Source organism: Nipponia nippon, unplaced genomic scaffold (assembly GCF_047370975.1).
Source record: "Nipponia nippon isolate SJK-2023a ecotype South Korea unplaced genomic scaffold, ASM4737097v1 scaffold_26, whole genome shotgun sequence".
Classification (NCBI taxonomy): domain Eukaryota; kingdom Metazoa; phylum Chordata; class Aves; order Pelecaniformes; family Threskiornithidae; genus Nipponia; species Nipponia nippon.
This window is the reverse complement of record NW_028262343.1, coordinates 4952114-4978972: the sequence shown is the minus strand read 5'-3', so window position 1 is coordinate 4978972 and position 26859 is coordinate 4952114. Positions and strand designations below refer to the sequence as shown.

At 37.3% G+C, this 26859-nt stretch overlaps 1 protein-coding gene across 7 annotated transcripts in view; it reads left to right on the top strand.

The window, feature by feature from the left end:
- The window catches only part of LOC104020651 (kinesin-like protein KIF2A), a 78174-nt gene that overhangs the window by 37827 nt on the left and 13488 nt on the right, over positions 1-26859 (top strand). For 4 of the 7 annotated variants that reach the window (XM_087762451.1, XM_087762449.1, XM_087762456.1 and 1 more), the window contains 12 exons: positions 2560-2722; positions 5902-5992; positions 6132-6195; positions 6605-6696; positions 6935-7077; positions 7755-7959; positions 11324-11434; positions 15984-16051; positions 17853-17966; positions 19089-19239; positions 20855-20956; positions 23319-23454. In XM_087762451.1, the coding sequence (XP_087618577.1) occupies positions 2560-2722; positions 5902-5992; positions 6132-6195; positions 6605-6696; positions 6935-7077; positions 7755-7959; positions 11324-11434; positions 15984-16051; positions 17853-17966; positions 19089-19239; positions 20855-20956; positions 23319-23454 (1440 nt within the window). The remainder of the gene's footprint in view (positions 1-2559; positions 2723-5901; positions 5993-6131; positions 6196-6604; positions 6697-6934; positions 7078-7754; positions 7960-11323; positions 11435-15983; positions 16052-17852; positions 17967-19088; positions 19240-20854; positions 20957-23318; positions 23455-26859) is intronic. The other 3 variants (XM_087762455.1, XM_087762454.1, XM_087762450.1) reach the window with 2 other exon arrangements.

The window sequence follows — 26859 nt, the reverse complement described above, 5'->3', positions numbered from 1 at the left end:
CTGGAGTCTGTATTAAAAAAAAAAACAAAACCAGCCAAACATTTAGGTTTTCGACTCCAGTTAAATCTCAATCTTTCTATGAAGTTCTTTACTTTTAGCGGGAAATTAAAAACCACAAATGCTTCTGGATTGCAGCCTGTCTGAATCCAGCACTAAAGTAAGCTGACTTTCATTTTGAAAGATATTTCTTTCCTTCTCTTTTTGTTATATTTCGTTTAGCTAAAGGACTCAAAGAACATCACTCTGACTCTGAAACAACATGGGATGCATTTATTATTTTTGTACTGTCAGAACTGCCCATTGAGGATTATCTGGAGCATATCCAGAGGAAAATGGGAGAATTGTATGGGAAAGGGGAAGGGAAAACATATGTTGATGTCAGTATATAGTTAGGGTTTTTTTTTCTAATTTTTCCCTCCGTGTTGCTGCTTCCCCTACCTTTTTTTTTCTTTATTTTTACTTTTACTGTTTTCTTATTCCCTGTATTTTTTCTTTTATTGATCTGAATGGAATGCATAATCTCAAAAATTGGTCGATTGAAACTATTTTGCACAACCTATGTAATAAGGGCATTCAATATACAAGTCTGGTAGCAGTTCAATTTCTGTTTTAGCATTGGAGGTTATCTTTAATAAAATATGACTTAGAAATGTGATACATTTGGAGGGAATGTTCCCTTCTACCTGCACTGAAGGTGGACAAAGTGAAATTACAGTAAATGACAGCAAGTTGTCATGAGGCATGAGTTGGTATTCAGAAGTGGGATTTGAGTCTATGCAAGTTGCATATCTTGGGTATTAGTGGTTTGGAGCTATTAAAAAAATAGTTCTGAGGTGTTGGTAGGAAGATGAGTGTCTAAGTAAAAATGAGGTTGGCACTAAAGTTATTTTGCATTTTTAAGAATAAGCTATAATAAAAAGTTATTAATGAAATAATCTATGCTGGGGATTAACCATAGAGATAATCTAGTACCCACATAATACAATCTCTGAGAACATGCACTTTAATTTTGAAAGTTCATAAGAAACAATATTTCTCATGCCACATTTTAAAATTGAAGAGTATAAAGGAATCAAAGATATTAGTGTGTAATCCCCTGAAGAGAAAAAATATAAATATTTTTTCCTTTATTATTGCAATAATATCACGTCAAAAAATATAACATGTCAAAAATATTATCTTTCCCCTTTCGTATTCTGTATTTTGAAATTCTGTAAGATGTTCAAATAATTTAATAGAAATCAAGTGTACAAATCAAGTTCTGTCAGTCTCACAAACACAGAATTATCACCAAAGTTTTAGGTGTTCTCAGCACCAATCGTTCTGTGGATTGACTTTGCAGGAAGTAGGTCTTCAGATTGACATTTTAAGATTTTATTTCAGTGACATATATTTATAATTGAGAAATTATATAATTGTGTGGTGGGTTTCAGAGACACTATTTCAAATTTTCATCGGCAAGGAATACAGGTTGTCATAACAAATAGCTGGGAGCAGGTAAATGTCTTACTCCAAACAATCATTTAAGAAAAACCAGCTTTTGACTGCTTTAACTAAAAAGCTTTTGCTGCAAAGAATTGACCTTTATATATATCTTTTCACCACTATTCCTTATTTCTTCTCTGTGATTACTGCAGAATAATTGCATTTTATTTTATTGCAGTGCAGTTAAAAAATTGATTATATAGTGACTTGAATGCATATTTCTGTTGGTGTGTAATGTCATGCAATGGTAACCATTGTACTGTTTGATCAGTATGTTAACTGATGAAAAGATTTCTATCTGATCATATAAAGCCACATCAAATTCTTGAACTGCATGCCTTTAAGAAATTTTACATAGAAATGCAAGTAGGACACATTAGTGATCCTGACTGTACACAGAAAGGATTTTGTGCATCTCATGGATCGCTGGGTTCTCTGTTTTGCCGAGTCGTATCTCATACAACAATTAGCAATAAATTGTAGTGCTGTGTAGTAATTATAACCTGGGAACTCACTATTGAAATCGCATCTAGATGGCTTTTGTTCATTCCCAGTGATAGGAAGCATCATTAGCATTTTCAGCTTTTTCCGCTTACAAGGTAATTTTTAGAAAGGATTTTACTTTAGAGAAATTCTATATTAAAGATGTATACTCTAGATTCCAGGAGGAATGCACAAATGAAAATGTCTGTGTAGAATGAAAACAATTTTTTTCTTTTTGAAAGCTGTGAACATATGACTATAACTTTAAGGATTTAGGGAAAATAAAAAGACAAAATTTTAAAATGAAGCTATAATGATAGTGCTATAATTAATGATCTTAGTTTTTCTAAACAACTTTGTACAACCTCTCTTTACTTTCTAGCACTTGGTAGGATAGGATGACTAGACTTCCAAAATGAAATCTCTTACTTAGCAGATTACTATCTAGGTATCAGAAGCCCAAGTCCATTGCAGTGTTGTTACTTGGAGGAGCTGTGTTATCTGAGATGTTATAAGAGTGTAAACAATGAAGAAATGTAAAAAATAGTGATGTGTTGCTACTTAAATATATATATTTCATTTATTTTATAGAAACTTTAATGAAAGACCTTGATGTAATAACAATTCCTAGTAAAGATGTTGTGATGGTACATGAACCAAAACAAAAGGTGGATTTAACAAGGTACCTAGAAAACCAAACTTTTCGTTTTGATTATGCCTTTGATGACACGGCTCCTAATGAAATGGTTTACAGGTATGTGTATATGCTTTTTTTTTTTAATCTTTTTTCTCATGTATCTCCCATGTCAATAACTGTGGGCTTACCTTGGTCATGGATTTTACTTCTATTCTCTGTGTTATCAGATACGTATATTCCTACCTCCATTCTTTTGCCTGTTTACTTTTGTTTTATCTCTGTTTATCCTGAATTTTTCATCTGCAGTATCATCTCCACTTCTATTGACCTCAGTCCTGCTCTCAGTCCTCCTCTAAGCCCTGCCTTTCCAGGCTCTAGCATGTATTGCCTCCTCAGGAGGCAAAAGAATCAGGAGATGGTGGGGAAAGAGTACAAAGTGGGGGGGTGGGGGGTGAGGTGTGTATGTTTGCTCTATTGCTGAGATATCTGAGCTAGTTTGGCTGTTGGAAGCAATCTAGCTGATGTAACATGTACATAGAGCTAATTTATCTATCTTGCTCAAAATGCTGAATCTTTCTGATTTAAAAAACAAAAGCAACAGAGACACACACATCCCCTCAGCCCCAAGGTATTTGGATCTCCATTTTCTCCTTTATTCTTCTGTTTCACTTCCACAGTTGGAACAGAATAATGCACACAGCACTTTTAAAAACTTGTTTAGAAGCAGCTGTTTACCTTGTACAAGTCACTAAATGGATTAGATACAGTAGCAGGCAAGGTTAGACACCATGACAGGTCATAATCTCGGTATGCAGTCTAAATATTGTGAAGATTTTTGTGAGGAATATTGATATTCGAAAGGAATTTGATGAAGATATTTTCCTTATGCTTAGAAAGTGCTTCCCATAGCCTTAAGGATTAGTGACAGAGAAATATCTTAATTTTTGTTTTTAATCCAACTAGGAAGTGAAAGTTGGCATCGATCTTGATTGATGTTAGATGCTAACATCCTGTCGGTGGATAAGAGAAAATTCATAGTAAAAGAATTATTAAAAGGCCTTGAAAATGAAAACTTGTGTCTTATGCTTGATATAAGTAAGAGGAGAAGGGTAGCAAAGTAAAATCTTTTTAGTCTGTTAGTTTACGCTAACGAAAGACTTCTAAACAGCAAAGCTGTGCCCTTGGAAATTTCTGTCTCTAATGATTTTCTACTGGTAGCATCTTTTCTTACTTGATACTGAAGAGATGTGAGAGAGTGATCTAGCTGGTGAGATGTGCCTCTTGCAATAGTTTTCCTCCTGCTTAACAACCAGTTCTTGTAATCTCCCTCCTTCCTGTTATTTGTCTTGTGTTTAAATGTGAGGGCTGGTTTTGACATACAACGTTATTATGTTTTTGTAATGAGTTACTTCTGGACAATTTTTATTAGTTTCATAATAAATTAATAGTAGTATGGGAAAATATTTAAAGATGCTTGTATTCATACTGAAATAGTAAATCTCTAGTCTGTATAGCAGTACAGGCTTTTTCCTTCTCCCTCATATGGCACAATAATGATTATTACATGAAGGATAATCTCCTTCAAGGCCTCCTGTAATAACAAAATTAAGAGGAAGATAGGTATCGTCATCTGCTCTCACCAGAACTATCAGGGTCACAGTGGGGAAAAAAAAAGTATGACAAGTTACTCCAGTTTTCTTCAGTATGCTAAAATTACTCACTATACTTCTGTACTGAAAAACATTCTTGAGAAATGTACTACTCTTATTTTTTTTATTATTATTTTGCTTAAGCTGTATTTTAAGTATTTTTGAATCCATGAGCCACAACACTGAGTTGCAAGTTTTCTTTAGTATTAAAAAACACGCACTAGTGTGAATGGGTAGGCTTTTTGAATTTTAAAGGAGAATCAGAGTTTATATTTCTGAAGGATCAAGACTGCAAATAAAGGTTCTACTAGAAAGAAAGTTGGACTGTTTTGGCATGGTACCATTTGGACTTGTATAATGCTTTACAAAGATAGATATGTTTGTATTTTGCCTTATTTTAAAATACATATTATTAAATCCCTTTTTTATCAGCAAAATAAATAATTTCAAACTCAATTAAACAGAGATAATGGAACGTGCTTCTTAGGTGGATAGGTTTCTTGAAATTTATATTTCAAATATAAAAAGAACAAACACCGAAATACGGGAATATCCTCTTGAAGACAAAAGAAGTATATGTTTGGAGGAAGCAAAAAAGAAAGACTAAAGCTGATCAGGAATCATCTGGTACATTTTTGATGAAAATTGATGATTCAGTTAGATTTTTGCATAACCCTTGGTTGCTGAATGGCTTGGTCTTACCCATATTATTTTTGTAAGTTATCTTGTGTTTGTTCCAAAGTGGAATGAAAGGAGGTTGTAACACCTCAGTGTTTCTGTAAATAATCGTTCTTGTTTCTGTCACTAAACATACTTTATGTGTAAACACCTGGAAAAAGTTTAGAAAGAGAGACTGTTGCAGAAAGAATCTTACCTCCATCACTTAGTGGAGGTAACCCTCCATAAGGTTACCCTTTGCTTTTGGAGATTTTAATGAAGTAATGGTGATAAGCAGCTGAAGTAGAAGCAATAACTCTACATTTTTTAAAGCAAAAATTAATTCTCTAAAATAGAAAAATGATACTTTGGAGAATATTTTTGACACATCAAATAATACTTAAGGGATAACTGGATTTTTCCATTCTGATGAACTTGGGTATACATTTTCTTGAGCCTTTTCTCAGCGTAACTATGTTCTCAAAATATTAAGACGTGCAATGTTGTTTTGGCCACCTGTCTTCTAAACTTATTCCTGGAAGCTGATTTAGGGAAAAAAACCCCAAAAACAAAACTATAGCCGAATTTTTGTATTGGCAAAATCTAAGTATTTATCTGCTGCACTGTCCTACTTCCATATTTTCTAATCCTGTCTTCTTTATGGAGCTCCAAACTCCATGTAGTAAGCTGTGCCATGTTGCATCATTAAAACAAGGAATTTTTTTTTCTCAGGGTTTGAAGGAGGATAATATTGTTGTAAAATAAATGGGAGACACCTTGTAGCTTTTGTTTAATTGTTTAGGATATTTTAATGCCTTAGAGCTGGTAGCCTCTTTAGTTCAGGAATTAATGTGGAGATGTCCTTTGGCCTCTCAAAGTACAAAACCAGTTTTGTCACTTCTGGCCTTAAAATGTATAGTGTCCTTGTGGTTAGTGTTACATCTTAAAGCAATTAAGTTTCTTAAGTATTGGGGTTTTTTTTGCATTTAGGTTTACAGCTCGACCGTTAGTGGAGACCATATTTGAAAGGGGAATGGCCACTTGTTTTGCATACGGACAAACAGGCAGTGGAAAAACCCATGTAAGTATTTCTTCTACATGTCAGCAATACACGTCTTTTTATGTATGATACACTTTGATAAATTCTAATAAGTAACAAATATGTAAGTTACAGTTCTGTGATCTTTGTATTTTTGGTCGTCTTTGTTTTTTTAATTTAGACTATGGGTGGTGACTTTTCAGGAAAGAACCAAGATTGTTCTAAAGGAATATATGCACTTGCAGGTGAGACTTTATTGTTCTGTTGGCTTTTTGCAAATTAGTTGAGGTCAATACATTTCTACTCCCTGTCATACAAACATATTTTGCATTACAGTGGAGCTTTGGTAACATAAAAAATAGTTCCTAGGTGTGTAGTCTTTACACAGTGAAGTAAATATATATGTAGATAGCTTCAAAAACATAAGAAATATAACTGATGATTAATTGAGTTTACAATTTTGGGGTCTTCTGCATCTTCCAATGTAATGTGGCAGTTTAAACTGCAAGAGTTTTTTACTTGATTGACTGATCCTATCTGTTACACTTGCAAAATATGAGAGATGCTGTAAAACAGACTGTTATGCATTAATGTGTCTTCACTAAATGAAAATGCATAACTAGGTTTCTTTTTATTTTGGAAATGTATTCACAGCTCGAGATGTCTTTTTAATGCTAAAGAAGCCAAACTATAAGAAGTTAGAACTTCAAGTATATGCAACATTTTTTGAGATCTACAGTGGTAAGGTAAGTACCCGATCTTTTTCTGAGGAAGGTGGAATTTCTCTTTCACAAACAAGATTGTGAGCTTGTCACATAAAAGATTTTTTTCCTTTTTGTACTGAAAGCTTTATTTCAAATAATTCTTTACACTTCCCTTCCAATCATGTTTGTTCATGGAATGCTTTGCATATTTTGATACGAGATTTGAAGAAAAAATGTCTTTTAAAGCTCCTCTTTAACTGTTCTGTTTCCCCTCCCTAAGGTTTTTGACTTGTTGAACAGGAAGACAAAATTAAGAGTGTTAGAAGATGGTAAACAGCAAGTCCAGGTGGTGGGATTACAGGAACGGGAAGTCAAATGTGTTGAAGATGTTCTTAAGCTTATTGAAATAGGCAACAGCTGCAGGTATCTCCCATAGCTTCCACCAATTTTTCATTGTAAATTAAAGAATTGGAACAAGATTTTTTTGTCTCTACATAGTGATGGCTTTTTAAAATGCAGTGGTATTTTTGATAATGTTGGCTGCAAGTAAGGAGTCTGCCTATCTTTTGAATAAAGATAATTTAGAGTTTCTCTCCTAGAGAGAAATATGAACTGATTTTTCTACAGGATGTTAATTGCATGCATTATATAACCAGTTTACTGACTTAAATTCACATAATTTATAATCTGGAATACTGCCGGATAATTCAGTTCTAAAAGGCCTTGATATGTAGTGACAGAAGTTAAGCATAAAATTTTTTTTTTTTTTTTAAGATCCAGCTTTATTGTTTTTAAAATTAGCCTTCTGCATAGACTGCTGCCTGAGCAGCCATTGGCGGCATTTTACATGTAAGCTCTCTGATAGTCTGAAATCTTTGGAGATCTGATTATTCTTGCTTTTAAGAGGGAGGTAAAATGTTATTAATCTTCCATTTCTGTTTGAAAAATTGGAAAAATAGGTATAATTATACTATGTGCATCAAATTATTAGGGTAAATACAGGACTCTGCCCTGAAAAAACTAATGTTCTGAAGGTAGTGTTTAACATGTATGGTCCTTCGCCTGTTCATGTGTCCTTCCTTTCTTTCCTTTTGTTAAAGGACATCTGGCCAGACATCTGCAAATGCACACTCATCTCGAAGCCATGCAGTGTTTCAGATTATTCTCAGAAGGAAAGGGAAATTGCATGGTAAATTTTCTCTGATTGATTTGGCTGGCAATGAAAGAGGAGCAGATACTTCCAGTGCAGATAGGCAGACACGACTGGAAGGTGCGGAAATTAACAAGAGCCTTTTAGCACTCAAGGTAACTGAAATGTTTCCATTGCCTTTGAGTAGGTGGAAGCCTTCTACATATAATAGCAATGACTATTAAAATGAGTGTTTTTGCAGGCTTTGCTTGTCTACGTTGTCTACTGATGTGACAGGTAAAATAACGTATTGATTTTTTCTTTAAATGCCTGAAGAAACACTTGGTAATTACCAAGTAGAAACATTGCAGAAACATTGTGCTATCAACTTTCATGTAGCTTAAAAAAAAAACCAAAACAAAATCCCCAGTAGTTGAATTTGAACACTTTTCTGATATACACCTAAAATGGAAGGAGAGATGACTTACTTTGGTACTCAAGGTCTGAAATGCTAACTGGAAATATTCTTACTGATCTCAGTATATATTTTTTTAAGAAAAGATAAAAAATAAAGTTACCTTTATGACAGATTTATTTGCCACTTAATTAATTAACTAAAGAAGAAAACAACACAACAGCACTATATCCAGAAAGAATTAACAAATCAATTAAAATAACCCTTGAAAGGTGGAATCCATTTTTGACTATTCTTTATAGCAAATTGTCTGATACAATCACTTTGCAGATTTTCATATATTAATCCAGAACACATCAAGGGAGCTAAGAAATATTATTTAAATATTCAAATGCTTTTTTTGTTTGTTGCATAATGCTCAAAAGAGGTTCAGTCTATAATAGGGAAAGTAATTTTTTGGTCTCAGTTGGGGAAACAGTAGTTTTGAATGGTCCAAAACTTATCTCTGTTGTTGGTTAGCTTTGCTTTAGGTTTCACTACTCTCTGCACAGCACTGTGGTTTTATATAAAGAATCTAAACCCAAAAATCACCGTGCTTACTTTTTTATCCCAGTATAAACTTGGGAGAAGACTTGTATCAGACTCTAAGCAGATCTCACAAAACACCACAAAACTGTAACGTGTCATTACAAAATTGTATGCCATGTTGAAAAATTGGAAGCAGCAGTTCCAAAACTGTGGCCTGTTTTGATTTAGTATCAAAATAAATAATGCAAACAACATTGTGTTGACGTTATCACTTGTTTCCAAATGTAATTGAATAAAGCTGTTTTGGTTTTGTTTTTTTAGTTTACTTGCTGATTTTGTGCTGTCTAGCGCCTTCAATACAATACCCATACGACATACTTAGTTCATTTTCATACAACTTGTCTTTTTAATTATAGTGAAAGGCTCTGTGGCTGCTGTACTGGTGGTTGTGATCTAAATTATATGGGGAAGGGGAAATAAAAATAAGTGGAGGTCTTGTGGAGGTCTTGTGGAGGTCTTGCAGAGGTCTAAACAGCGATACAAGAAGATATAAATGTTTCTCAATGATATATTAGTTTTCCATTTTTCATCTATCCCCAAAAACATTACACAGCTTTTTCCATTTGTATTCAAGATCCTTGAAGTTATTGTCAAGTTCGAATTAAACTAGTATGTTCTGAGGAGTGGTTTTTGGTGCTAATCCAAGATTTGCTATTTGCATGTGGATATCAGTCCTGTCTTACCTGTTCAGATTTTTGGTACAGGAAATTATTTCTGTAATGTCTCTACATGGAAGTAGTATTGTCATTTTGTTACCTGGTTTTCTGAGCTGTGATGAAAAGCAAAAGTAGTTAAAAACTCCATTAATTTAGAAGCTGGCAGTATCCTCCCATAATCCTTTTACTATTAAGGAGACAATCCAATTCTAATTTTTCAAGAGTGAGAAAACTAAAAATCATTATAGTAAATTAAAATATCTTAATTAAACTTGTTGGTTGCCATATCAGTAATTCAACATACACATTTGTTACTGGTTTTAGTTTGTAATGTCACTTGGTGAAAATCTGTTGCCCCTCTTCCTGTCTAATCTGCTTTTCTCCTTATGTAAATATAGTAGTAATGTACAAACAAATTAAAAAATTTCAAGGAATGCACTGCCTTGCTCACCTATAAGTGTTGAATTCTTGTTAGCATTTGCATGTGAAATTCGCATTCAACAAGCTTCAGTCTTTCTGTTTATCTGAGCTGTGTCCATTCTATAAAATTAATCTGGTGAGTTTTTAAATAATCACTTTAGTTAAAGCCAACTTGCCCTTGTGTTTGTTCTGTTTTGTATCATGGCAGTTTTATTCTGAGCCTGTTTAGTTCTGTTTTATGTTGTTTCACAGTTGCAATGCTTTCTTGGATTATCATCCCACAGTTTCTAACCTGGCTAGCTGTTTCTAGGAAATTTCAAAAGGCCACAAGGATATGGCTGCAGCTGGAGGATTAGCTGAACTACTGTAGAACTATTCATGTAACACAAAAGCCATTCCATCTGTTAGTCCTGCTAAAAGCAAAGCTATAACATGAAAAGATTTTGATGTACGGTTGTTTGAAGAAGTTTTCTGTGTAAACGTGTTAAAACTGTACCAAGGAAGCCCTGAATCTGAAGAGATGCCTGTACACAAAGTATTAAGGCAAAGCCAGAAACTGGAATTAATGATCAAAATATGACAACAACAAAAAACCAGAAATTTAAATTTAAACTTTCTTTCTGTAAGAAGTAATTTATTAGCTGATGTTAGAACTCTGAGTGGGCAGAAGTGATGTTTAGATTAGTGCGATCTTGGTTTGCACTGTTGTACTTAGTTGCTGCTGTAACTTCTATAGTAATTTCTTAATATTTACTTCTGTACAGTATTTCTCTCTGGAACTCTCCAACCAATTGCAAATACTAGTTTAGCCCCATACCCTTCTTGTGAGTGAAAGGGGAGATGTTATCCCTGTTTTTTCACATGAAGAATATTTTAAAACAGGGAATGACTTACATTTTCAAGTGTCTTCCAATATTGAATACATCAATACAGAGCTATACTGACTAGGTTTGTGACCTGTGGAAGCTTTCAGAAAGTTTGGACACCAGTGTGTTCTTCTGAGCTGTAAAGAAAGTCAGTGGTAGAGCCAGAATCAAAGCTACTGCTTTTAACTGATAGAGTTAACGCGAGTTACTGTCCACGCTTCTTCTGCTGGCAGAGGCTGTAGATCATTCAGGCTTTTGCAGCTCATAATCAGAAATAGTTGTTAGTCTGGAGATTTAACATCAACACTGAATTTTTTGCTGTTGTTGTTGGATACAATATATGTAAACATTTTGGATGAGATTCAGAAAGTTTTTAGGCTCCCAAGTCCTTTTTAAGTTCTTACCTCTCTACTGAACTTAATGAGAGGTAAAAGCCTAACACTTCTTGAATTCAAGCTTTAATAGTAAATTTTAATGATATCTTAGAGGACAGCAGCATAACTAAGGCATATATTTTCTGATTTTGAATTGCATTTGTATTATGTATTTTTCTTTAACATAGATTGAATAAATATAAACCTGTTTGTTCTTTCAGGAGTGCATTAGAGCCTTAGGCCGAAATAAACCTCATACACCATTCAGAGCAAGTAAACTTACTCAGGTGCTAAGAGATTCATTCATAGGAGAAAACTCCCGTACATGTATGGTAAGTTTGTTTAGTTAACTGTATGTTTCCAATTACAAAGAGAAAAGAAGCTGGGAATTTAGGATCTTCTGTTTAGAACTGGTCACTTGCTACTGCCAATGTGTTAGACTTAACTGACATGATATTTGGAGTGAGTCTTTCAGCAGAGACATTTCAGATAACTTGCTCCCTTCTCACTTTTTATTGGCATTTCTTATTGCTTGTTCTAGTTTTCTAGCTAGGCACCTAGCTAGAAGCACTTCTAGCTTGAGGTTTTGTTTGTTTGTTTGTTTTAAATAATGTCTTAATTATATGAGAGTATTGTTTGTTGAATGAGAATTTTGGAAAATGTGGTGTAGACTGGAAGTATAGCGGTGAATTATGATCTTTAAATGACAGGCAAATTCAGAATTGGTATCAAAGGCATCAGAATATGCTCTAGGCTGTTGAAGGGAGAAGTAGTTGGGATAGATGGGATGAATAGTTGTGTACTGTATAAATGTGCATTTGCATCAATCTGAAAAAAAGAATTCTTCTGTCAGATGGTGGAAAGGACAGATAAAAGCGCAGATGTCCGGTGGTTTTATTTGTGCATCCTTAACGTTTCTCCTTATGGAAATGCAAACTCTCTGCAGTAGACACCGACTGTTAGGCTTGTTTGCTGTGGTGGGTTGACCTTGGCTGGCTGCCAGGTGCCCACCAAGCCACTTGATCACTCCCCTCCTCAGCAGGACACGGGGGGAGAAAATAAGATGGAAAAGAACTCATGGGTCAAGATACAGGCAGTTTAATAAAGCAAAAGCAAAGGTGTGCAGAAGCAAAGGAAAACCAAAAGATTTATTCTCTACTTCCCATCAGCGGGCTATGTCCAGCCACTTCCCGGGAAGTAGGGCTTCGGTATGAGTAGCGGTTGCTCCAGAAGACAAATACCATAATAATGAATGCCCCCTCTCCTCCGCCTTTCTCTTAGCTTTTATTGCTGAGCAGACATCATATGGTACGGAGTATCCCTTTGGTCAGTTTGGGTCAGCTGTCCTGGCTATGTCCCCTCCCAAGATCTTGCCCACCCTCAGCCTACTGGCCTTCGGGGGTGAGGGGGTGGAAATGTTGGAGAGACAGCCTTGATGCTGTGGGAGCACTGCTCAGCAGTAGCCAAAACACTGGTGTGTGTTATCAACACCTTTCTAGCTACCAATACAAAGCACAGCACTATGAGGGCTGCTATGGGGAAAGTTAACTCCATCCCAGGCAGACCCAATACATTTGTGTTGGTTACTTTTCACAGGCTCCTTGGAATTAGTCTAGAGGCCACAGAAGTCTGCAGACCACAACATGAAAACCATGGTGTTAGGGCAGCCTAGTCTTCTCTTCAGATGTTAGGTATGGTTGAAAATGGTGGTAAAAGCATTTTTGATTAATCTTTTATTCTTCTTCAGTTTTCTAATGAAAACAACAAGATTGTTTTCTTTCCACCGAGACATAATTTCATAAATCCTATTCAGGATCAGAAAGCTAAACTGTGCATCTCTAGCCAATGTATCCACACTGTTGAAGAAGGTTTGGAAAGTTAGCCTGTTGGGAATTGCTCTCTGTACACAGAAGGATTAACATTTGTGAATGTTTCATGAAGTTCTCACCATCACCCTTACCACTCCTTAAAGTGCTAACAAGCTGTGTTCGTTTCGGTGAAGCTTTTTTATTTAATTTTTACTCTTCTCATGGAGCTGACATAACATTTTTTCGCGTTTAAATGCATGAGAATGCCATCAAGAATAATCTATGATCTATGGGTATTTAAGTTCTGATAAAGCTTGCATTCCTTCCTTTTATATTCAATATAGTTCCAAATGAAGGAAAAAATGCCCTCTGAAAGTGAGAGGAAATATGCTTGAATTATTTTTTATTTTCTCATTCACATAACTACAGTCACTATATACTATAAAGTCATATACTTTATAATTGAGAATAAGAAAACCCTTTCATGATGAGATACTGCTTTCAAACTCATTCTTCCTGTTACTTTTTCATGTAGTTTCTTAGTACTAGGACCATTTCTGAAATTCTGATTTTAGTGTTTGTTTACATGTAATTTTTATCAAGAATCTAATCAGCAATGTTTTTTCTTAAGATAGTGATGTGGGAAGAAGAGCACTTGGGTGGTTATGACTTACTCTGAATTATCATAGAATCATAGAATGCTTTGGGATGGAAGGGACCTTTAAAGGTCATCTAGTCCAACCCCCCTGCAATGGGCAAGGACATCTACAACTCGATCAGGTTGCTCAGAGCCTCATCTAGTCCTTGAATGTTTCCAAGGATGGGGCATCTACCACCTCTCTGGGCAACCTGTGCCAGTGTTTCACCACCCTCATCATGAAAATTTTTTTCCTTATATTTAGTCTGAATCTACCTTCCTTTAGTTTAAAACCATTACCCCTTGTCCTGTCACAGCAGACCTTGCTAAAAAGACTATCCCCATCTTTCTTGTAGGCCCCCTTTAAGTACTGAAAGGCCACAATAAGGTCTCCCCGCAGCCTTCTCTTCTCCAGGCTGAACAACCCCAGCTCTTTCAGCCTTTCTTCATAGGAGAGGTGTTCCATCCCTCTGATTATTTTTGTGGCCCTCCTCTGGACCCTCTCCAACAGGTCCATGTCCTTCCTGTGCTGAGGACTCCAGAGCTGGACGCAGTACTCCAGGTGGGGTCTCACCAGAGCAGAGCGGAGGGGCAGAATCACTTCCCTTGACCTGCTGGCCATGCTTCTTTTGATGCAGCTCAGGACATGGTAGGCTTTCTGGGCTGCGAGAGCACGTTGCCGGCTCATGTCCAGCTTTTCATCTATCAGTACCCCCCAAGTCCTTGTCAGCAGGGCTGCTCTCAATCCTTTCATCCCCCAGCCTGTATTGATACTGGGGGTTGCCCCAACCCAGGTGCAAGACCTTGCACTTGGCCTTGTTGAACCTCATGAGGTTCACACAGGCCCACTTCTCCAGGTCCCTCTGGATGGCATCCCATCCCTCAGGCGTGTCAACTGCACCTCTCAGCTTGGTGTCATCTGCAAACTTGCTGAGGGTGCACTCGATCCTGCTGTCTGTGTCATTGATGAAGATATTGAACAGCACTGGCCCCAGTACGGACCCCTGAGGGACACCACTCGTCACTAATCTCCATCTGGACATTGAGCCATTGACCACTACCCTCTGGATGTGACCATCCAGCCAATTCCTTATCCACCGAACAATCCACCCATCAAATCCATATCCTTCCAATTTAGAGAGAAGGATATTGTGGGAGACCATGTCAAAGGCCTTACAGAAGTCCAGATAGATGACATCCATAGCTCTTCCCTCGTCCACTGATGCAGTCACTCCATCATAGAAGGCCACTAGGTTGGTCAGGCAGGACTTGCCCTTGGCGAAGCCCTGCTGGCTGTCTTGAATCACCTCCCTGTCCTCCATGTGCCTTAGCATAGCTTCTAGGAGGATCTGTTCCATGATCTTCCCAGGCACAGAGGTGAGGCTGACAGGTCGGTAGTTCCCAGGGTCCTCCTTTCTACCCTTTTTAAAAATGGGTGCAATGTACATTCAGGTTCCTCAGGTGGTCTTGAACCTGATCTTCACTTACAGTGGGAGGAACTTTGCCCCCCTGATCCCCATCATATGGTCCATAATTATATTATATATTATAGTTGAAAGGAAGGAGGGAAGGAAAAGAAACCTACAGTGCATCTTTACAACTGTTTGAATTGAGCTCTCGCATTTGCAGCGCTTGTTCCTGCGATAACTAGATGGATGCAAAAAAAAGCTGCCTGTAGAGATTGGACAGGTTTCTGAACAGCGTATATTGAACTGAGGGAGGTGTAGGAGATACCTTAGCCTGGAATTACCTCCAGTCCTCCCCAGTTCCCTGGAAAGAGGAGAGGAGATTTGCACTCCAGTGGCCAAGTGGTGAGAACAGTGGATAATGATCTGCAGCTTTACCACTCTTCTGGGTCTTCCTTTGCCTCTTTTATCAAGAAAATGTATTCAGCCTTCCAGTGTGGTATTTACATTTGGCTCTTTGGCAGGATGTGTCTGGTTTGTAAGTATGTTCATGTTTAGATTTTATATCATGCACTGGCAAAATTTTACTGATGAAATATACAGGGAAAGAAAAGGGCAAGTCATTATGGTTTATAATAGCTAAAGTTGAATATTTTATTAAATTAAAAGAGTACTTATCCTGTAGGTACACTGACTGATTGTTTGCAGCAGAGCCATGTAATTAACTGTGGTGCTTCAAACTTCTAAAAAATAATTAAAAAATAGTTTAATAATGAGTAGTTTCATTTCAGGTTTCTGCGGTTGACTGTAGAGATCACTGCTATGTTGTCTAGAAGAGTGTGTACTTTATGTGAAGTAAATTAAAGCATAGAAGACCTTTTTAGGTACAATGCTGTTATATACTGTGCAATACTATTATAACAAGGTAACATGTAGATAATGATAGCATTTCCTCCAAAAGTTAATTTGAATTCGTCTACCCTTTCATCTGTACAAAGCAATTTATTAATGCGTGGCTTGTTTTCTCCAGATTGCTACAATTTCTCCAGGGATGGCATCATGTGAAAACACTCTAAATACGTTGAGATATGCAAATAGGTATGGAAAATGTTATTGCTTATAGCTATACTGGCTGTTGATCACTGATGTTTGTAATACTGTTGTTCCATGATGTATAATTATTTTAACTACTTGAATAATTTTAGCATACTTGCATTTCTTAATAAGATTAAAACCAAAATACTGATTACTGATTCAGGCTCACATTTAATTTAATTTGCCACTTTTTACAGCCATTACAAGAGAATCAATAGAAACTGCATTTAATTCATTATCCAGAGATGGATATAGTGTGGATTGCAAGGAATGGGCGAGATGCCCCTATTAGTTTTGCTCCTGCTCTGGAGGCATCCTCTCTTGCATTAGGGGTAGTCAGTTTTCATTATGATTCCCTGGGGTGTTAGGTAAAATACCTTTCTGCAATGTGATTTTTCATCCCCTTGGTGGAATTGCATTCAGTTGCCAGTCTGTTTCTTTTATATGTATGATACATCATATCATATCTATATCTATCTCAACTAGCTTATTCTTATGCAAATTCTGCAGTTGCTGTGGCCCAAATTTTATACTTCCCAACTTCAGGCAAATATCTGAGACCCCTAAGTAAAGAGTCAGTTAATCCAACAGTGACGTTATAATCAGTGTAGAGAAATTAGCACCTCCAGAGGCTAATGCAGCACCTCTGAGACCTGTACTGCTCTCTGAAAGTGTTTGTCTCTTCAGTGAATGTGAAAGGAGCCTTCCCCAGCTGCAGTTCTCCTTAGTTTAATGTCTGTGGAAATGAGGTCCTGCATGTGCCTGCAGTCAGACCTGCGACCCAGAGACCCACCTCCCGCTTTGCTGCAAAGAACGAAGGAGGCAAACAAGCTTCTGGGCCATCAGAAAGCCTGTTTTTGCCAGAAGAGGCTACGACCTAGTGGCCTGCTTGCCCCAGTGAAAGATAGGGCAGAACCACATCTGCTCCTGCTTGGCTGGGCACCCCCGGCCAGTGGCTAATTGAGCACAAAGGGCTGCTAGGGAAGCTTACTGCCCGCTCCTCTTGCTATCCGAATGTCTTTGTGTTTGGATCAAGGGAGTTAGTAGCAAATCTGCCTGGCTTGGACCAGTCTATGGGATTTCCTTCCTGGTGAGAAAGGGGCATCTACTCCCCTGCTTACAGTAAAATAACGAAGGATGTTGCACATTCATCAAAACTCATTGGATCTTTCTATCCCTTATAGAATACACATTGCTGAAGTGACTCCAGAAAAAGACACTGCAAAAAAAATTAATTACCTATTTCTACTATACTAAATCGTTGTGGTGAAACTATTTCTTCTCCTTGGTGTTAAATTTGTATGTTGTTATGGAATAAATGCCTGTCAGTGTAAAGTTGCTTCATGTGTTTTGTGTAGTATTTTAATTTTTTCTAGCAATATATCATTTTCATAGTACAATTAGTTTTTAAGTGCTGAACACCAGTGTCTGCACAGTGTAAGACAGGGGGCAGTATAGAATTTAAAGTATTGTAGTGGTTTGATATGTTAAAAGGAGCAGTTTAATGGAATATTGAATGTAGAGCAAATATTATTAACTGCACAAACTGAAATTTGGAATTACTCTTCTGAAAACATTGCTATTATAGTCTCCTGCAAATTAGCAGCACTGGTTTTGTTCAATTTTGTTAGTGTAACTCTATTTGCAGAAGGTTTAAATATGTTGACACTCTTATTTGTGTTTTAATATAAAAATAATTTTATTGTTAAACTATTAAAGAGGAATGCAAAACAAAGAGTTGTCATTTTAACTGTGTTTATGAGAACATTTTCTTTTAATTTGCTGCTGTATTTTGCTGCTGCAGAGTAAAGGAATTTGGAATTAGTCCTTCGGACATTCCCTTCTCACAGGGTAGTGGCAGTCGCTCTGATCTCTCTCCTTCCTATGAGTATGACGACTTTTCTCCTTCAATCACCAGGTCTACTTCATTCTATACATGGAATCTTTATTTTTAAGTTTTCTTTTTGGCAATGTAATTTTACAGACCAACCTTTCATTAGTCCCCTTGCCTTGAGTCACACATACTTTGTTTTTATTTTGTTTGGCAGGTGATGGTTCTGCATGATCTGCAATCATCTTCTCACTATTTTGTTCCCTCTCCTTAAACATCTACACTCTTTATCCAGGCTTGCTAGTTTCCTTCATACATTTAAAAAAAAATGGTGATGTCACCTTTGTACATTTAGTGGACAAAAGCTGACAAGTCTGTGTTTAGGGTAATTTGAATATGTCTAATTAAAAAAGAAAAAAATTTTAATACGTATATATTTTTAAAACTTTTCAACACTCCAAAGATGAATGAAATACAGTTTCCATTGTAGTAAATATGTGCTACTTGAAAAAAAAATCCCCTTAAAAAATGAAGAATTTGTTCTAAAACTTGCTATACTTGCAGACTTTGATGTGTCTGTTTCATAAATGTTCTTTTAAATGGGCTTTTTTGGACAGAATCATTATAAATCTTTTAAACTATTTTCATGCTGCAAGAGCCTAACATTTTAATAAGATATTTTCACTTTTGAAATTATTTTAATTAAAGGATCTATTCATTCTCTGGGATACTTGGTTGCAAATTATTATTTTCTTCAGAATCCTTGGTGGATTTGCTTATAACAGCTAGTGGGGTATTGTTTTTTTTAAAGCTCAATTGTGTGCACAGAAAAAGAAAGATGGTCAGATTTAGGGTGCTGAATGAACTTTTCTTTCAAATATTATTCATTGTTAAGGAGTTAATATTGAGGGTTTGGAGATTTTTGCCCTCTTAACAGTTAATGAGTAGTAAGATTTCAATCAAAAAATGCCTCTTGCTAGAAGATGGACTGTAATCCACCTGCAAGTAGTTGAAATTAATGGTCCATGCTTTTTAGGAGTTGGACTAACATCTTTTTGTCACTGAAAGTACATTAAATTTGTGAAGCTGACATTATCATCCTTATTAAATGAATTAAATTGCACATAAACCCATAGAGCTTTATTTTTTGTTGTGACTCTTTTGCACAGGAAGTTGCTAATTTACAAATTAAATATTTTCTGATTGTAGGGTGAAGGAGCTGATGGTTGCTCCTAGTGCTGCAGGAGATATCTGTCCCATTATACACCATGGTCCCAATCAGATCGATGACTTAGAGACACAGTGGGGTGTGGGGAGCTCTCCTCAGAGAGATGATCTCAAACTGCTTTGTGAACAAAACGTGAGTGGTTTACAGCATTACATGGAAAGAGATGATGATAAATACAGTGGCAGAACAAATCCAGAGTAATGTGTATTTATAGCCTGTTAGCAATATCATTAAGTAGATACAGCATGCCCCTTCACCTTTTCATTTTATGGTATTATGTTCATTCCCATACACAAAAAAAAAGGTTCCTTGAAGGGTGAGAGGAGAATGTTTTACTTTTCTTTATCTTCCTTGCTGATTAGGGCTTTTAATGTCTAGGCAGGGTCTGCTCTAGGATCTCACATTTTTTAGTGTGCTTTATCTCTTGTTAGGTAGTTAGAATTAGCCTGGGAAATCCGTCCATTTTATTTAACACTCCTGTGTTTTTGACCATTACTTTCCCTGCATGCAACACCTGTTTCAAGCGAGTTTGCCTTTCTCTGCATTTAGAAATCTGGCTACCCATCATTCCTCTTCCCAACATCCTGATTTTCATGGAGTGAAACCCCAGAGCAATGTTTGGGAGAGAGCCACATCATGTTCCCAGGATGTCTCCCTGGGCTGCATGAGTGGAGAGCTGGGACTGAGAAGCATCTTCTAAAGGGCATTTTTCCCTCACTGCTGATTATCAGCTCTAGTCCTGGTTCTTTAAGTGTTCAACAGGGATTAAAGCTTGGTTTGTGAAAATGCTGATGAAAGACAGAAAAGAAAAATCCTTACTACCCTAACTTATTTTTCTCAAGACTCTCTGCCTTCTCAGACACCTCTTCATGGTGTTTGCTGTATTTCTCATTTTAGTAACTGGCTCTTCTTCCAGGACTCTATTTTATAAGAACATGCTAGTGATTCCTAGAGCTTCCCACTGGATAGTCCTTCCAGCCAGATATCCTTTCATATCATACTTTTTCATTGTTCATGTGGAATTCAATTAAGCTTTACAATGTGTTTTTAAAAAGATTTTAAAGGCATGGTATAAGGAACCATACTGTCTTGCTAAAACATTAATTGCAGCCTACCTAGCGCTTTCCCCTTTGATTGTTAACTATTTATGTCTAAAGAAGTCCTGTTTGTCCCAGTTTGTAAATCCATGTTGTGCATTCTTCTAATGTATTAATCACTATATACTTTTTAGATATTTCACTTTACATTTATTCCACTTTTTTTTCCCAAAGGATTAATTTAATTTTGATTTCCTGAAATGTATTGAATGTAATTGCTGTTCTCTTTTTTGAAAATTGTTGTCTGTCTATTGCGGTATGCACAACAAAAAGCCCTGACAGAAAATGAGTTTTCTGTAGGTGTTAAAACCTACTAGAAATTAATATTCTTCCCTTGTGACTTCCTCCTCCCACTACTATAACTTGGTTTTTTTTCATGTGGAATATTCTGTTTTCCAGTATTCACTAGGATTAGTGGCTGGAAATTTTTAATGAATAGGAATTAAATCTAACTCTGGGAACATTTTGAATTTATTGCCCTGTCCACTCATTTATGGAGATTTTCTTGTTAGAAGTATTAAGTTCTATTTTTGACAGATTCTGCTTTCTGCATATTTCTTTTCATGTTCTGTGATGGGATGGGTCACATTCAATATATTTCCTGTAGCAACAGTTCATTCCAGACTAACAAGCTTAACTATTGTTTTTAGGAAGAGGAAGTTTCTCCACAGTTGTTTACTTTCCATGAAGCTGTGTCACAAATGGTAGAAATGGAAGAGCAAGTAGTAGAAGACCACAGGGCTGTCTTCCAGGTAAAAGATGGAGCTCTACTCTGTTTTATCCTAATCCAGGAATTCAGGTTTTCCCAATGAAAGTGCATACTCTTGAAGATGTAGGATATCATCTGGTCATTCCGCTGCTGTTAGAGATTTCTAAATTGTTTTATTATGCTAAGCCCATTGTAGCAAACAAATAGGAACAGATGTTTAGATCCCATAACCATTAATCTTTGTCCCCATGATGAAAGAGAAGCATATTTTTCTACCATCCCAGAAATTTAATAAAATTTTCCTTTTCTTCTCAACAAACATTCCTAAATAGACTTCATTCGTCATAAGAAAAGTTGCTATTTTCTTTTTACTATTTTAACTATTTACTATATTTTCTGTGTTAGTCCTTTTCCAGCATTAGTGACTGTTTTTTCTAGTTGCAGGGAGCTTACTCAGATTGGTCTTGAAATTTTCAATTTCACTGTCTAATCTATGCCAATATTCCTATGCCAAAGCTGGTAATTAATAGTAATGTCTCTACATAGTAATGTCTCTATCAGCACCATTTCTGGTCATCTCCCTCTAAGATACTGTGATACTCCCTCCAAGTATCTCCTCTAAATATCCTTCTGTGACATATTCCTCTGAGATACTGAGATCCAGAAGAAACAAATATATTTCTAACTGCCTGTTTGCTTTCTTTTTACAGATACATAAAGGTTTTCACTTGCTATTAGTCAGGGTCTTTGGAAGGAATACTGCCCACACAGTGTAATGCTGGTCAGCACCTTGGAGCCTTTTACATTCACAAAATAAATTGTAATAATAAGTATGAATTACTAGTTTTCAGAAGGAAATGTGAGTTGCTTCTGTTCATAACCTTAGAGTCTTTAGGCAGGCTGTCCATTTGGTGCATCTGCTGCAAGAAAACAGCAAAACATTAAACCTGTAGGGAATACACACATCTCCTCAATTTAGGTATCTAACTTAGTGGAACATTGATGTGTGTTCATATAATACAGTAGGATGCTAAATAGCACATTTTACAACAGATGTAGAGATATAGTTATGAAACATTAGCCCTGAAGTAAAACATGCAGAAGTGTGAAAGTCTTATGGCATATGCCGTAGCTGTGTCCTAATGCTTGCGACTTCTGGAGAGATGAGCTGCGTTAATTTAAGATGTTACTGCCTCCGTGTGTCCATCTGGCCTTATGCTGGAGATAACTGCTCCTCACAGCAGTCATTAGAAGGAAAAGTGTCCAAGCCTCAGCTCCCTTCTTTTGCAGCATAGCATGTTAGTTTATGCCGTGGGTGGAGATGGGCTGCACCAATACAAAATCTACAAGCTGTAATACGCAGAAGTTGTCTTCAGTCAGTTTTCTCCTGGAAGCTGTTGATTCTGGGATACAAAACATCCTATCCTAACAAAAATGTCTAAAATAGAGCAACTGAATGAATCGTGCTCTAGAGGTGTTGGTCTTCCTTTGTTTCTTAGATATATGAGTTTACATTAGATGAGATGAATCCTATCCCAATGTGAGCTCTATCTGTCCTGAAAGCCAACAAAACATACATGGGGTTTGGACTATGCTTTCAATATTACTTGGACTACTGAGCACAGAGGGAAAGACTTAATTTTAGTATTTCAGGCCCAGCACGCATAGAACTGTCAGCTGCTTGCTTTTTTTTTTTTTAAATCAAAGCATTTCCAATGGGATCAGTTCTCCTGATCACAGCTTTGCATGGTTCTGTAAGCTTTAAGCTCCTGGTTGCATTCTTCTTTGCTGCAAGACTTTTTTCTTTTTTTCCCCCTCTTTTTTTCTGTAATATTCGGAGTGCAAGGATGCCTAAGAGCTGCTTTAACCAACTTTTACAGTACTCTTATCTGTCTGGGTAGTTAGCTCATGCAATAGCTTAAAATAGGTCTTCTTTTATACAGCTTCTCTCAAAACTGGTTTTGAGTATGGCCAGAATTATCTTGGCTCCTTGACTGTAGTAATGATACTATGATTATAGTCAGTGGCAACTAGCCCATACTTAAAATTGAAGCCTGGCTTCAAAGTTTGATACCTGCTTAAGGGGACATAACCATGACATAAAGTTCTGAGTTTCTTAGCTTTACAACCACCTAATGTTCTAAATTTGAAGAGAACTGGGGTAGCTGAGGTTTATCTGTTGCTGGTGTGACCACTGGAGTTAAGAAACTATGTAGAAAACATACAATTTTGCTGAATTAGGAATAAGGATTCATTTTAGGATTGAAATCTATTATAGTGAGGTGACTAGACAGTAAAAGTGTGGTCATCTTGAGAAAAGGAGTAAGTAATTCAGCTTGTTGTCTTGAAACTTGTCTTGAAACTTTGCTATGTATTTAGCTGGGTTTTTTTTAACTTTTATCTAGGAATCTATTAGATGGCTGGAAGATGAAAAAGCTCTTCTTGAGATGACAGAAGAAGTAGACTATGATGTGGATTCTTATGCTACCCAACTTGAAGCAATTCTAGAGCAAAAAATTGATATTCTGACCGAACTTAGAGGTAGATTGCTTTTAATCACTTTTGTGTGCATTTTCATATGCCATGGAGACTTGCAGTAATAATGAGGAGAAAAAAAAGAGTGTGGTTATGTTTTGGGGTCTTTTTTCACCTTATGATGTCCTGTAATGTTCTGTGGAAGGAACATTTATTCTGCTGCCTAAGAACAAGTTCACATCTGTGTTCAGTTCATCCTAGTTTAAAGGAAAAGTCTCTGCTTTACCTCCAGGAAGTATAAACTTGATCCTGCAACTTTGTTGGTTTTTTTTTTTTTCCTTCGTTCCAAAACAATAAAGGAAGGAAAAAGAAAATCCAAAAGAACTGTACGAAAAAAGAAGGTAATGCAATGAGGAAAAAGTAGTAGGAACTCCCAGTTCCTGCTCTGTTGCACTCTGTAGTGTAGCAGGGAGCCTGCTGTTGTTTTTCAGTCTGTGCTTGAGTGGCATCGAGCTCTGAGTAGCTTGGCTGTTGTTAGCCTACTTTTTTCCTCAGCAGCCTTTCTGTCAAAATTTTGTCAGCTGCTCTTTGTTGAGAAAAAAAATGCAGATAATTCTTAGTTCCCAAAATTGACTCTTCCACTTGTCTTCTAAAATCAGCTTGTCAGCTTGGTACCTCATGGAAATGAATTTTTCATTTTAGTTTCTGTATCTATTTGGATTTCAGCAGACATGCTATACTGGTAAAAATCCAAGGGTGGTTGGTTTTTTTTTTTTTGATCTGTGTTAGAAAACTCCTTATAAGATAAAAATCTTATTTTTACTCAGTCTGAGTATCTGCTGTAAGTTAGAAGAATACATTAAGCAAATCGGATGTGGCCTGCTTGCCTGTATTGGCACCAGTATACTTTAGCAAAGAATTAGATGTGCATTCCTTTACTTCTTATAGATGATGACTTCCTCTTCAGGAAAAGACAATTTGAGACACCAGCAGTGAAAAAAACAGTTTAGGTGACTCCCTGTTTGTCCAAAATTTATTAGATACTGCTTTTGAAATAAGATACTGGAGGTAAAGGATATCTAAGAGATCCTTGCATGATACATGTATAGCTTTACAGGAGGGAAGAACTGTTTTAAGTCAAAGATTCTTTCTCCCAGTAACTTCTGTGTTATGCTCATGACACATAATGGTCACTGAATATTTCAGCTTTTATTCCTGTCACTTTGGGACTGACTTTTTTATGCTATCATTTTGGTTTCCTTCTTCCCGTTCTTGGGCATATTACTGGGGAATGGGGAGGGGGGAATAGAAATATGAAAGGATGCCATAATTCCTTTCTCAGGTTTCTCCCATTCTTGTGCTAGTTATGATGAAACAAACGAATGATGCATTTATCTATTTACTTCCAAAATTTAATCACAAATGCTTTTCATATTCACAGAAAAGTTGTCCTGCACAACATCCTTGTCGCTAAAACAAAATGCATAGGCAGTGGAGGCAGGGATACACATCCTGGGGAGATTATAGTGATATGGCAAGGGAGTGCAGGGAGGGGATCAAGAAAGCCAAGGTACAGCTGGAGCTGAACTTGGCTAGGGACGTGAAAAATAACAAGAAAGGTTTCTTCAGGCATAGGACAACAAAGGAAGATGAAAGAAACTGTACCCCCCCCAATGAGTGAAATGGATACAACCAACATGGAGTAGGCTGAGGTACTCAATGACTTTTTTTGCCTCGGTCTTCACCGGCAAGTGCTATAGCCACACTGCCCAAGTCACAGAATGTAAAGGCAGGGACTGGGAGAATGAAGTACCGCCCACCGTAGGAGAAGATCTTCTCCCAAGTAACAAGCGATAGGATGAGAGGAAACAGCCTCAAGCTGCGCCAGGGGAAGTTTAGGTTGGATATTAGGAAAAATTTCTTCACTGAAAGGGTAGTCAGGCACTGGAACAGGCTGCCCAGGGAAGTGGTTGAGTCTCCATCCCTCGAGATATTTAAAAGACATGTAGATGTGGTGCTTAGGGACATGGTTTAGTGGTGGACTTGGCAGTGTTAGGTTAATGGTTGGACTTGATGATCTTAGAGGTCTTTTCCAACCTAAACAATTCTATGATTCTATGAAAAATTGGGGGGAGTAGAATTTACTCTGCTGGGTATTAGAATGTACAGAAGTGACTGATTGTACACTAAATACAATTTTGTATGCATCTAAGGATGGTTTGCAAGCTGCTGGGAAGGAAAAGGAAGTATGCGGTGTGTATCTCCCTATACTCTGTAAATTAGAAGCATAATTTAAGTGTGAACAGGTTACATGCTGGGAATAGCATCGAACTGAATAGAAAATAATAGTTGCAATTGGAAGGGACCTACAACAATCATCTAGTCCAACTGCCTGACCAATTCAGGGCTGACCAAAAGTTAAAGCATATTATTAAGGGTGTTGTCCAAATGCCCTTAAACACTGACAGGCATGGGGCATAGACCACCTCTTTAGGAAGCCTGTTCCAGTGTTTGACCACCCTCTTGAGAAAGAAATGCTTCCTAATGTCAAGTCTAAACCTCCCCTGGCACAGCTTTGAACCATTCCCATGTGTCCTGTCACTGGATACCAGGGAGAAGAGCTCAGCACCTCCCTCTCCACTTCCCCTCCTCAGGAAGCTGCAGAGAGCAATGAGGTTGCCCCTCAGCCTCCTTTTCTCCAAACTAGACAAACCCAGAGTCCTTAGCCGCTCCTCATAGGACTTGGCTTCCAGCCCTTTCACCAGCTTTGTTGCCTTCCTCTGGATGCATTCAAGGACCTTCACATCCTTCTTAAATTGTGGGACCCAGAACTGCACACAATACTCAGGGTGAGGCTGCACCAACACCGAATACAGAGGGATAATCACCTCTTTTGGCCGGCTGGTTATACTGTGTTTGATGCACCCCAGGATGTGGTTTGCCCTCTTGGCTCCCAGGGCATGCTGCTGACTCATACTGAGCCTGCTGTCAACCAGCACCCCCAGATCCTCTCCCAATTTGTACTTGTGCCTGGCATTACTCTGTCCCAGGTGCAGAATCTGGCATTTGGACTTGTTAAATTTCATCCCATTAATCATAGCTCAATGCACCAATCTATGTAGATCCCTCTGCAAGGCCTCTTGTCCCTCAAGAGAGTCAACAGCACCTCCCAGTTTGGTATCATCAGCAAACTTGCTAATGGTGCATTCAACTCCTGCATCCAGATCATTGATAAATATATTGAACAGAACTGGCTCTAGAATTGAACCCTGAGGAACACTGCTGGTGACTGGTCGCCAGCCAGATGTAGCCCCATTCACTACAACCCTTTGAGCCCTGCTGTTCAGCCAGTTCTTCACCCAGAGTGCTGTGTACCTGCTCATCATCCCTCAGTGCTGGGGAAGGTTATGGAGCAGATCATCTTGAGTGCCATCACACGGCACGTACAGGACAACCAGGCGATCAGGCCCA